The sequence below is a fragment of the Macrotis lagotis genome, chromosome 5, assembly GCF_037893015.1.
Source record: "Macrotis lagotis isolate mMagLag1 chromosome 5, bilby.v1.9.chrom.fasta, whole genome shotgun sequence".
Classification (NCBI taxonomy): domain Eukaryota; kingdom Metazoa; phylum Chordata; class Mammalia; order Peramelemorphia; family Peramelidae; genus Macrotis; species Macrotis lagotis.
In genome coordinates this window covers 218,208,473-218,221,169 of record NC_133662.1, presented here as the reverse complement: position 1 = coordinate 218,221,169, position 12,697 = coordinate 218,208,473, and the positions used below count along the sequence as shown (strand labels likewise).

The 12,697-nt window shown below is 39.7% G+C and overlaps 1 protein-coding gene across 3 annotated transcripts in view; it reads left to right on the top strand.

The window, feature by feature from the left end:
• Positions 1–12,697, top strand: part of PTPN22 (protein tyrosine phosphatase non-receptor type 22) — an 88,953-nt gene that overhangs the window by 37,824 nt on the left and 38,432 nt on the right. For all 3 annotated transcript variants that reach the window (XM_074188474.1, XM_074188475.1, XM_074188473.1), the window contains exons 2-10: positions 3,571–3,679; positions 6,305–6,381; positions 6,481–6,576; positions 6,739–6,777; positions 8,324–8,395; positions 8,509–8,568; positions 9,342–9,484; positions 10,319–10,385; positions 12,384–12,461. In XM_074188474.1, coding sequence (XP_074044575.1) covers positions 3,571–3,679; positions 6,305–6,381; positions 6,481–6,576; positions 6,739–6,777; positions 8,324–8,395; positions 8,509–8,568; positions 9,342–9,484; positions 10,319–10,385; positions 12,384–12,461 — 741 coding nt within the window. The remainder of the gene's footprint in view (positions 1–3,570; positions 3,680–6,304; positions 6,382–6,480; positions 6,577–6,738; positions 6,778–8,323; positions 8,396–8,508; positions 8,569–9,341; positions 9,485–10,318; positions 10,386–12,383; positions 12,462–12,697) is intronic.

Genomic DNA, 12,697 nt, shown 5'->3' with positions numbered 1-12,697 from the left:
CAGTTTCCTCAGCAGTAAAATGGGGATAATTTAGCTTCTACTTCCACAGGGTTGTTCTAGAATGACTCTAAGGTGCTTACTTAGCAGGAAGGTGCTAAGCGTTAGTGCTTAATAAATGGATATTTCCTTGATTCCTTTGTAACATAAGCCAATGACATATTTCCCTTTCTCTACTCTCTAGACCTCATTTCCTTCAGGGAAAAAAAAAACAACTCAAACCTGAGTTTCTGAAAGTCCTTGATTGAAAAGTTCTTGACTATGGCTTTATTAATGTTTGTAAAGAGTAAAAAGAGGTCTGAATTTAAAATCAAAAGTCTTGATTTTTAAATCTTGGTTTTGCCATTGACTACTGAGTTAACAGAGCAAGTCATTAAGCATGTTCAGGATTATTTTTTTTCATTTGGAAAATGAGGTGGGTGGATTATATGACTTCTTTAAGTGGAAGAAGGACTATATTTGTTTTGTTTGACCTTAGAAGAACTCAGAGAAACATATATTTAAAAGTGGAAGGGACTTTGTAAGTCATTGAGTCAATCTTTTCATTTTGCAAATGGGGAAATTGAGGCTGTGAGATTAAGTGACTTGTCCAGGATCACCAGCTTTTAAGCGTCTGAAGAAGGAATTGAATCTAGGGTCCTATCTGAATAGGTTTCCTCAAAGAACCAGACACAATAGTTGGATGTTTCAGAGACAAATTTAGGCTTGACATGGTAGGATTATCACCATCAGTTCAGGTTTGCTTCAGTCATGACACTTCTTCATGACACTATTTAGGATTTTCATGGCAAAGATGTTGGAGTGGATTGCTATTTCTTCTTCCAGATCATTTTACATATGGGGAAAATGAGGCAAACAGGGTTAAGTGATTTGCTCAGTTCACACTGCTAGCAAGTCTAAGGCCAGATTTGAAGTCAGGAAGATGAGTCAGTCTTCCTAACTCCAGGCCCAACACTCTATTCACTGTGTCACTGAGCTCCCTGCCCTCAGAGTAGCCCAAAAGTAAAATATTCTGCCTTGAGGGAATGGTAGACTCCCCCTCATTGAAGGTTTTCCAGTATGGGACAAGTGGTCATCCTGTCTCTAAGTTCTAAAAAGAATTCCTTTTCTTGTATGGGTTGGACTAGATGGCCACTGAGGTCCCATCCAGTGATAAATCCTGGAATCCATGAATGTAGAATGCTCTGACCTGTTTAGTGTCTGGGCTAGAGGAATGACACTGAGAACAGAAAGCAAGGAACTGACATGTGGACCAGGACAAAGATCTTGATGATTGAACATATATGTGCATTGAAAGACTAGGAATTAATTATTAAGGACTCTGAGCCTAAGTTACCAGGGAAAAAATGATGCAATGGACAGAAAGAAGGAGCTTAAGAGGGTGAACCAACATAGGGAAATAGAAAGATGATGTTAGTTTTTCAGCATGTTGAGTTGGAGTAACTTTCTATCAAAGGGATAAAGTATAATTGCTATCTGGACATACAAGATTAAAGCTTGAAAGACATCCAAGACCAGAAGTATAGAATTGGTTGTTACCTGTAGAGAGGTAATAGCTACAGAGTAAATGAAATCTCCAAGGGAAAGAGTACACTGAGGGAGAGGAATAAGCATTTATAGAGTATCTACAATAGACCAGACTCTGACCTAAGCACTTGTCAAAAATTTCATTTGATCCTTACAATAGCCCTCTGAAGAAGTGCTATTATTATCTCTTCCAGCAGAGGAAACTAAGGCAGGCAGAGATATTTTTTAAGTGACTTGCCTAGGGTCACAAAGTTAGTGCATGACTGAGGATGGATCTGAACTCCAGTCTTCCAGACTTCAGCTTCAGCAATCTGCTCATTATATCAGCTAGTTTTTCTCTATAGAGAGAAGAGTGGAAGATTAAGGACTGAACTTGAGGAAATGTACAAAGTCAGGAGAATGGAGGTAAAAAGAGACTGAGAAAAAGCATAAGACAAGGATGAGGATGTGTCACAGAGACCAAGAGAAGAATAAACTTCAAGACAAGGGAGAGTTAAAGCAATGAGGACATTAAAATGTACAGCCCAAAAGACCTCCTCAGATAATAAAGACTTTGTATTTTAATTTAGCTTAATAATTATTTGTTGAGTTCCAATTATCTTTCCCCTTCTCAAACTGAGTGGGATATCAAGAAAGTCAGGTCTTGACTTGATGGGGATTTTTTTTTTTTTTAGTTTTTGCAAGGCAAATGGGGTTAAGTGGCTTGCCCAAGGCCACACAGCTAGGTAATTTGATGAGGATTCTTAAATGATACATGGTGTGGAAATGAGTAAAAATTTAGATAAGGTCATTTCTTACAAGTTGCCGAAGTTATTTGCTGACATTTCCACTGACCTGTAATTTTGGAGGGCAGGCTGGCACTAGTAAATGGAAATAGTTCCAAAGGGATGCTTTGCTTTCTAGTAAAAGCTTATTTAACTATTTTATAAATGCTTGTCTGAATATTTCCAATAGATTATGATGCTACATTATAAGGGATGGGCTCCAGGAATGAGTCACCTAAGCTTCCCTGTTTCACTAATAGACTTTGCTTATAGTTTAGATCTAAAAAGATAAAAGTAATTTTCCCCACAAAACAAATCCATTCATTAGTTCATCATACAGTTCTTAAGGCCCTACTATGTAAAAGGTGCTTGTTGGAGGACCAGCTTCAGTTCAGGCTCAAGAATGAAAGAACTGAGACTCTCATAGACTATCGAAGTTAACAAGAGGAAGTTTACTTAGCCATAGCATGAGCAGAAGACTCAGCAAGGACTCAGCCCCACTCATCTCTACCAACTGGTCAGTTGGGTGTGGTGACTTTCATGGCATTAGGACATCTGTCAAATATGAGAAGCCCTAATTATTCCTGGGCCAGTCATTTCTATACCCTTAGGTGACTGGGAGCCTGGTAAATGATGGTGCCTTAGTCTGCTGGACCAATTAAATAAAGAGGATAATTTTCATTCCTTTTAAGGAAAAACTAACCTCACCTAGCCTATATAGCTTAGGGCCCTAGGGAAACCTAGCTCAGCTCATGTGGTAGGGGGCTCAGAAAATGGTTCTACTCCAGAACTGCACTGGGTCCTAGATTTTCAAGGTCAAAACAGAAAACTCTCAGTGACTTTTAGGTACTCACATTCTACTTACAGGAAACACAGACAGGCTGTATTTAGCTTGTATTTTATCTTCTAGCTAAAGAGTGATCTCTGCAAGAATAATACTATCTCTTTCTCTCTCACACACACATAGACACACAGACACACACACAGACACACACCCTCTCCCTGCCCCCTCTGACACTTTGTCTTCAGCAGGAATTTTTATTTTCTGAAAATGCCTGGACTTTAAAACATTGACCACAGCCTCACCTCTGACTTGCAGGTGTTTGTGGCTCAGCTCTATAGCAAGTGTGATGTTTCCATTCTTTAAATACCAGACCTAACACATATCTTTTCCCCACAGATGTGCTATGGGGCTGTCTAGAACACAGGCAGTGGCAATGTGGAAAAGGAGCCTCTCTAGGGATTGCTCTTCATTTATTTTCTCTTTATTATTTCACTACAGAAGTTGAAAAGGCAATCTACCAAGTATAAGATGGATAAAACATACCCTACAACTGTGGCTGAAAGGCCTGAAAATATCAAGAAAAACAGATACAAGGACATTTTGCCCTGTAAGTCTAGGATATTGCTATTTCTCTTTACAAATGTGTTTATCCTCCTAAATTTATTCTCCAACTGTCTTTCAAATGCCTTTTCCTATATCTTATACTCACTACCATCTCTAATCTTTGAAAACAACTATGACTTTTGGCTTTTATCATATATGCCTGAAGATAACAAGCTATTCCTTCAGTCAACAAATGTTTGCCAATCAACGAGTATTTTTCCATATAGATTTTTAATTGATTTTTTTTATTTTTCTCTGTAACTCATACTTCCATAAGTATTATAAGAATCTTTTAAAATAAAAAATAAAGATTTTTTAAAATAATAAAGTTTTTAAATAAAATAGCAAGAGAAAAAAAACCCAGCCAAACTTAAAAAAAAAATCCAACACATGCAATGGGCAGCTAAGTGGAACCATTGTGGATAGAAGGCTGGACCTGGAGTCAGAAAGACTCATTTTCCTGAGTTCAAATGGGACCTCAGGCTCTTACTAGCTTGTGACCCTGGGCAAGTCACTCTACTAACCCTATTTGTCTCAGTTCCTCATCTGTAAAATGAGTTGGAGAAGGAAATGGCAAATCACTACAATATCTTTACTAGAACACCCCAAATGGGATCTGAAGAGTAGGACACAAATGAGCAACTACAATGGTGCCCTTTCCACCACCACCACCCTCCCCCCCACCCCAATACTGACAAAGGCATGGGGGAGGAATGGAAGGTGTTTGCCTTTGGGCCCAAGCTTAAAAAAGGTTTTATTAAGCACTTCCTATTTGCCAGGTATGCTGATATAAATGCTAAAACTGAAACCAACCCTGCCTTCAAGGAGTTTACTTTAAGGGGAGAGACAGTTGAACATCGCTAAGAACCAGTAACTGTGAGATTGTGGGTAAGGGGTCCAGAAGAAACCAAAGTGCTCCCAGGATCATGAATAAGACAACTGCTTATGTATAGGCCTGAAGGGGTCTCTCCACAGCCCATAGTCCTCTAAGCACATGATAGAGACTCGGGAATAGAAGGGTTGAGTACCCCAGTAGAAAATTCTAATCTCTGGATGTCTGCCCTCATTAGTGATTACTGTTGGTTGGAAGATTCCCAGGAACTGGGTAGAACAAGGGGTAGTAAATCAGGGGTTAGTCTGGCCTAGGTGGAGGGGGACTTCCTTTTACTGCCCCCAAGAGCATTGTGAATAGCAAAGCTTGCTAGCCTTACACACCTGAATTAGATAAAGTCTGCTGAGGACAACCAGGAGAGCTTTGCATCCCACGCCTGGTAGCTAGGTGGGTCATTCACTGGTAAAACATGGGTCACTTCCATCAGGTTGGCCCTTAGCATAAGTTATCCTCACAACAACATATGTACACAAATGAATACAAGAATTACACTAGCCAGTTCACATGGAAAGGGTGCTTGGGCTGAGTCTTGAAGCAAACAAGGACTTCCAAAGGTGGGAGGTGAAGAGGGAATGCATTTCAGGTACAAAAAACACGAAGACCACTTCTTGATCCAAGAGGGTCAGGGACGTATCTCTCCCTCTTCCATTAAGCAGCCCCAGCTCCGGACCCCTTTCAGTCCTGGAGGAGCCTGGCCTCTAAAAAAAGGTATCAAGGATATACCTCTCACATTCACTGACCTTTTTTATACCTACCCTGGAGCTCTCAAAGCTTAATTTGGACTTGGGTGTAGAACCAGGTGGCCTAAGAGTTAGAGCACTGGGACCGGAGTCGGGAAGACCTAAGGTCAATTCTGGCCTCAGATACTTCCTAGTCGTGGGGTCTTAGGCAGTCACTTAGTCTCATTTTCTCAACTGCAAAATAAGACCAATAGTACCTAACCCCCAGGGTTATTGGGAGACCCAAATGAGATAATATTTTTTAAAGCAATTAGTGCAGAGCCTGGTATATTATTATTATTATTATTAGGTTTTTGCAAGGCAATGGGGTTAAATGACTTGCCTGAGGCCACACAGCTAGATAATTATTAAGTGTCTGAGATTGGATTTGAACTCAGATCCTCCTGACTCCAGGATCAGTGCTGTCAACTACACTGCCCCTATATAAGTATCTTACAACCACTATCACACTCTTCTAGGAGACTGACTCTTAAAGCACCTAATAAATCCATAATATAGATGACACTGATGCTATAGGGCCCCAAAGGCTACTGGAGTCAGGATGACGTGATTCATATCTTATCTCTGAGACATTCTGGTGTTTGACAAAGAGCACTAGGCATCACCACCCCAACTCTCTGAACCTTTTGATGATGATTGTCCTTCATTCTCAAAACAGATCACAACATCAGGGAGGTGATGTCACGACAAGGACATGAGTTAGATTTGAGTGAGGGGTTGCTGTGCTAAGTCATGAGCCTTACTTTTCTCCTCCATTGGCCAGATATGTCTCAGAATGACTGGAGATGGCCCTGGATGCAAGGGAGTCGGGTGAAGTGACTTGCCCAAGGTCACACAGCTAGTCAGTGTCTGATGCCAGATTCTAACTCCCATCCTCGACTTCAGGGTCAGTTCTCTATGAAATCACAGGTCCAGACAAGGAAGAGAGAGACACACACACACTCAAAGCCCCCTGGCTCTAACCCTCTTTCTTCACTGTGCCTTCTTTCTCTCCTAGTTGATCATAGTAGGGTAAAGCTGTCCCTGATCACTTCTGATGAAGATTCCCACTATATTAATGCCAACTTCATCAAGGTACTGTAAAAGACAACAACAAAGAGAGGGGAGGGTGCCAGGTAGGATTCTTGAGTGTGAATGGTGTATTGATACTCTGCAATCTGGGTCTCCCTTTAGGGTGTATATGGCCCCAGAGCATACATTGCCACCCAGGGGCCTCTGGCTACCACTCTTCTGGACTTCTGGAGAATGATATGGGAATACAGTGTTCTGGTAGGTTCTGAAGCATCTTCCTTCTTGCGATTGGAGGTGGAATTGAGAGTAACTATGATGTCCTATTAGTCAATACTGTTTAGCCCCCAAGGCTTAGTGTGTGCTAAATGTAGAATTTAACTGGACAGGCATTCATATTTCTGGTATCTTTCATTCTCATAGATCATTGTTATGGCATGCATGGAGTTTGAAATGGGAAAGGTAAGTACCTTAGCTTGGGATAGACTTTTTATGTCAAGGGGAAGAAGGATCTGGAGGGAAGAGAAAAGAACTAAAGGTGAAACCACAGTGGGCATCTTAGGGAAGTTAAAAGTCTGATATTATATATTGTATTTAGGAATTATAAGTGATCTCTTCATATACTACAAATTTCAGAGTTCTTTTCTATTTGAAGACCTCTGTGGCCTCACATTTCACTTGATTGTTAAGAACATTTTCCTTATTTTAAGTCAAAACATGCATCTCTATAGCTTCTACCACTGTCCCCTTGGGGCCAAGTAGGACAAGTCAAACACCACTTCCCCTCAAGTTCTCTTCCCTTTCATGGTCAAACTCCAAGAAAAAAATCTGTCTACGTGCTGCCTTCATTTTTCTCATATCTCACTTTGAAAACCATATAGCAAAAAACTGAGAACTATCTCATCAGTCATCTGATGCTGATCTCCAAAGTTTCTTGTGGTCTCTTAATTTCCAAACCAGATACTTTTATCTTTCTTGATTTATCTTCTGGACTTGACCTTTTAAACTAATGATGATGCTCCTTTCTTTCGCTGTTCCTTTCTCAAAGGAGATCTCAGTTCCCCTTGCCAGATCATCATTTCTGCCCTGGGTCCTCTTCTTCACTCTCTACAATCTTTCTTAGTGATCACATAAACTCCCTTCAAATTAGCTACCATCTAGTAGATTTTAATAGCCAGATCCAGTCTCTTGAATTTCATTGCTGCATTACCAACAACCTGTTAGGAATCATCCATAAAATGTTCTGTGTGCATCTTAAACATTTTGTATCCAAGATACAGCTCATTTTATCCCGAAACTATCTTTCTCTGTCTGCTGAGGATACCACCATCCTTTCATTCCCTCAGCCTCACAACCTTAGAGTCATTCTCAATTCCTCATTCACCCTCACTCTACATAGCATTCAGCCCATTGTCCAGACTGGTTGGTTATGCTTCTGTACTGTTATCTCCAACTATCCCCTTCTCTTTACTCACACAGTCCCTTAATTCAAGCCCCATCAGCCTCTATCACAACTATCACAATAGTTAGTCTTCCAGCCTCTGGTATCTCAAGTTGTCAAATGGATATTCTAAACATGTCATCCCCCCCCAAGAAAACTCTAGTAGCTCCTCTTTTCTCTTGGATCTTATACAAATCTCTGGCTTTTATAGCCCTTCATAATCTTGCTACAGCTTGTATTTCCAACCTCTACATTCCAGTTCCACCCTCAAAGGCAGAGTTGATTCCATTTCTAGATGATCCCTAGGTCCCCTACTTCTAGGTGTCAACTCCACAAATACTTGAAAGCAACTTTCCTTTCTTTGGTAGTTCTTTGGGCTAGCCATCCCTACTGATACCTATTTATATGAATTTAAGGTTCACCATCCTGACTCTGAATATCATTATTTTAGAATATAATACCTTTAAATAACCAGAATGAGACTGGGGTTAATACTCAGACATATCAGAGTTCTAGCAAGAAGAAATTGAAAAGAGGAAAATCAGGACATCTTGTTTTGTGTCACAGAAAAAGTGTGAACGCTATTGGGCTGAGCCAGGAGAGACTGTTCTACAATGTGGCCCCTTCTCCATCTCCTGTGTGAGTATGTCAGATCTTCCCATTATACAGAACAAAGATCCTACTGCCCTATAATACTATAAATAACTTGTCTATAGTTCTCACTGATCTCCCCCCTCCCAATATATCCTTAGGAATCTGAAAACAAGAAATCGGATTACGTTATCAGGACACTAAAAGCCAAGCTGAATAGTGTAAGTCTGTAGCATCTTCTTTTCTCTTACTTAATAATGATGATGTTGACAACATGATTAGGGCATTTCAAAGTAATATGAATATTTCAAGTAATATTAAAATGGCTGTACTCTTCTTTACCCTAACTGTGAGTACTATTATTAATAATAGCATGTAAAAAGGCTCCAAGAATGTCCATAAGTTCACTGAATCTTATTTCTGGAACTTAATCTTATTCTGGTCCTGAGAAATAAAGCCATCCACATTATCAAAAACCCAGGAAATCAACTCTACTCAGAACTTAAGTCTGATCCTGAGTGACCTGAGGTGGTCCTTGCAAATGATTTAATATTCAGTAGGACAAAGGGAGCTAGGACCTTTGTCAAGCAGACTAATCTGAAAGAGTCAAGGTTCCTTCAATTCACCCATTCTAAGTTTGATAAGGTCAAATCAGAAATTGGTAGAATTCCTTTGGAATCTGTGGCTATATTGATGGATTTATCAGTGTTTCATTTGGGTTACTTATGTTAACATATTTCTACTTCCTTCCTCTGTGGGAATGGACCTAGCTCAACCAGTTTATATCAGGGACATAGATTATGGTAAATCTTTGGTATCATCTTTCCAGATAATTTGAAAATGAGTTGTTAAAAGAAAATATATATTGGTCCCAAAGGGGATATGATCTTGTAGATTCTGCTTTGTGGAAGCTGTTGGCTTTTCATGGCAGAGGCACCTCCCAGTTTCCAACTTGGAACTCCTCTCCTATTTTATATTGGTCATTCTCCTGTAGGAAACTCGAACCATCTATCAATTTCATTACAAGAACTGGCCAGATCATGATGTTCCCTCATCTATAGATCCCATCCTTGAGCTCATTTGGGAGATGCGGTGTTACCAAGAGGATGATAGTGTTCCTATTTGTATTCACTGCAGGTATGTGCTACCTGGGAGGGGATGGGTGTTGCTTTTAGAACAAGCCATAGGCTGCAGCTTCTTCTATAACAGAAGCGTCACTAGTTTTCCCTAGCATTCGGAGCAGTCTAAGCCCTAAATCTCCCCGTTGCTTGGTAAATAATAGAGTTTAGAAATATATGTCAAAGAAGGAGAAAAATTGGGGTCAGTATTTTTCCAACTTCAATATTGTTAAAAAATCTGTGATTTCATCTTAGGTAAGCTACTTTTTCCACTGACACAAATAACAACCCTACCTCCACAGGCCTACTCCCCACCCCACCCCCAGTCTCTATGCCTTAGTAGCTAGTGTACATTCCTTGCCCTGGCCAAAAAAAATTCACCCCCTGGTAGTCAACCTTCTGGTGGTGAGCCGCCCTGCATTTAGCTGGGCTAGTCCTTGCAATAAAAGCATGTGGTCTATTTCCAGGCCCATCCACATGGAAGATTTTCCAGATTGGTAGAGAGCTGCCAGAGCCTATGTTCTGTTGGCAAAGTCTTATAGAACCCAGGGGTCACCTTCACACCACAATGAAACATCAGATTAGGACTTTAGGGTATAGCACAGGGTAAGAACACACTCATCTAAAAAGTAACTAGTCTTGAGTTTTTAATTTTTCTGATATACCATTTAGTGAGGCAGGTGATTACTAGGAGACATTATCCAGGACAGGTGAGGAGGCTCAGCTGGCCTAAGAAGAAAGTATCTAGCAGCTAGTGATCCTGGTCAGCACTGCTTAGGCAAGTCACCAGATGTCTGCAGATGAAATGTTTTCTATAACTCTACCATCTCCCTGTTGTGATTTTCCATTTCAGTGCTGGCTGTGGGAGGACCGGTGTACTCTGTGCTGTGGATTATACCTGGAAACTAATTAAAGATGGGGTGAGTGTCTCTTGGCAGGGACTTCCCATTGGCCTTGTATTGGAACATGAATGCTCAGAAATGGCTTCATTCCATCAAACATCCGTTTCTCAATTCAGGTTTTCTCAGATTTACAAGTTCAGTTTTCCTCCTCACATTCCTGTCACTTTTACATCCATTCAGCCAAGCTGTTTTCCCAGCTGTACCTTTTCTACACTCATCCTTAACCTAAACTCATATAGGATAACCTATAGGTTTATCCAATGTTTTGTCACCATATCAATATTCTCCAAACAAATCTGGTTACAAAACATTTCTGAATTTGAAATATATTGATGGAACCTGTAGAACTGGTATAAAGAGGCTGGGGAATTTTAGAGTAATACTGAAGAAATTAACTTTGCAATGAAGAATTATAATGCATGATATAAATATAAAACTATATTATTTAATACTTTAGTATGATTTTATTTATTTGGATTTTTTTAGAAGGCAGGGGGTTAAGTGACTTGCCCAAGGCCATACACCAGGTAATTATTAAGCATTTGATGCTGGATTTGAACTCAGAACCTCCTGACTGCACCACCTAGCTGCCCTTTTAGAATGGATTTTAGAAGATTGATTTTGCAGGAAAAGCTTTGGTTTTTGGAGTCTGAGAACCTGAGTTCAAATTCTGGATGTATTACTTGCTTTTCATGTGACAGCACTTAACCTGAGTCACTATTTCCTTATATTTAAAACAAGAGGTGGGAAGTAATTCTATACAATCTCTAAGGTTCCTTTTGTCCCCCTTACTGTTTGATTTAAATTTGCTTATAGAGTATCTCCCTGTTCACATGATAAGTTACCCTCAGGGCTATATACAAGATAATTTTCAGTTGTTTCTATCGCTTTGTGACCTCATTTGGAATTTTCTTGGCAGAGATACTGGAGTGGTTTGCCATTTCCTTCTCCAGCACATTTTACAGATGAGGAAACTGAGGCAGACAGGGTTAGGTAAGAGACTTGCCCAAGGTCACACAGCTAGTAAATATCTAAGGCCAAATTTGAACTCATAAAGATGAGTCTTCCTGACTTCAGATCCTGCAGGCTATCCTTTGCTACATTTTGTGAGTTCAGATATCTCCATTATTATGGCTTCTAAAAACAAAAAACAAACAAAAAATAAATAAATAAATGAAAGCAATAAAAACCTGATAAAATACATTTCAGTCCTATATACATTCTACTGTATGTCCTATGAAGCCATGCTTATCTGTGGCACATTTTTTCTAATCATGTCTTTCATTTCAGTAATTCAGTTTCTTCCCCCCAAAAAAAACCCAGGCCCACAAACAAAAACAAACAAACCAGGGAATTCAAAACCATGTAAAATCACTTTGGAGAAGTTTTGTAGATGTACTCTAGGGCTTGACAGTAAGCCTTCATGCAGCAACCTCTGTTTTTCTTTTCCTTTGCTTTCTCCAGGGGCAGCTAGGTGGCATTTTGTTGATTACTAAGAATACAAACACAAAAACAAATACATGAATAAACAAACAAACAAGAGTGTTTGTCATAGATTGCAATCTATATTGATAGAGGAATTTCCCACCCTGGGTTTTCCCCAAACCAATAAAATCACAGGTCCTGACCAAAAAAAATTTTTCAAAGGTTTGTATCTATTAGTAAAACAGAGTAGGGGCAGCTAGGTGGCATAGTGGATAAAGCACAGGCCCTGGAGTCAGGAGTACCTGGGCTCAAATCTGGTCTCAGACACTTAATAATTACCTAGCTGTGTGGCCTTGGGCAAGCCACTTAACCCCATTTGCCTTGCAAAAAACCTAAAAAAAAAAGAATCCTTTGCTTTCTCCTTCCCTCCCTTTCTTTTCCTTCTTGTGTGAGTCATTATCAACCATGACAGGTACCATTTGTTTTTACCCTTGATTTAGCACAGATATTGAGAGGTCACATGGAAAGAAAAGATTATTATTAACAATAATGGGTCAAAACCAGTAAGACTTTATTCTTTTCATTTGGCAGATAATTCCTGTGAACTTCAATATTTTTAGTTTAATTCAGGACATGCGGACACAGAGACCTTCCTTAGTGCAAACTCAGGTATGAATGATTTATGGCAAACAGGTCAGGGCTTATATCTGAGTCTTCCTTCCTCTCTTCCTATGTTAAAGGTTAAGACCAATACCCTAAAGAGCTTTTTCTTTAATTGTCATAATAATTACTTAAGTCACTTTTGTGAGTGACAACAAGGAAAAACCAATAGAGGGGTCAGAACAACATAAGATACATTTATATGTGACTGTGGGCTATGTAAACACTGATAATAATGATCACAA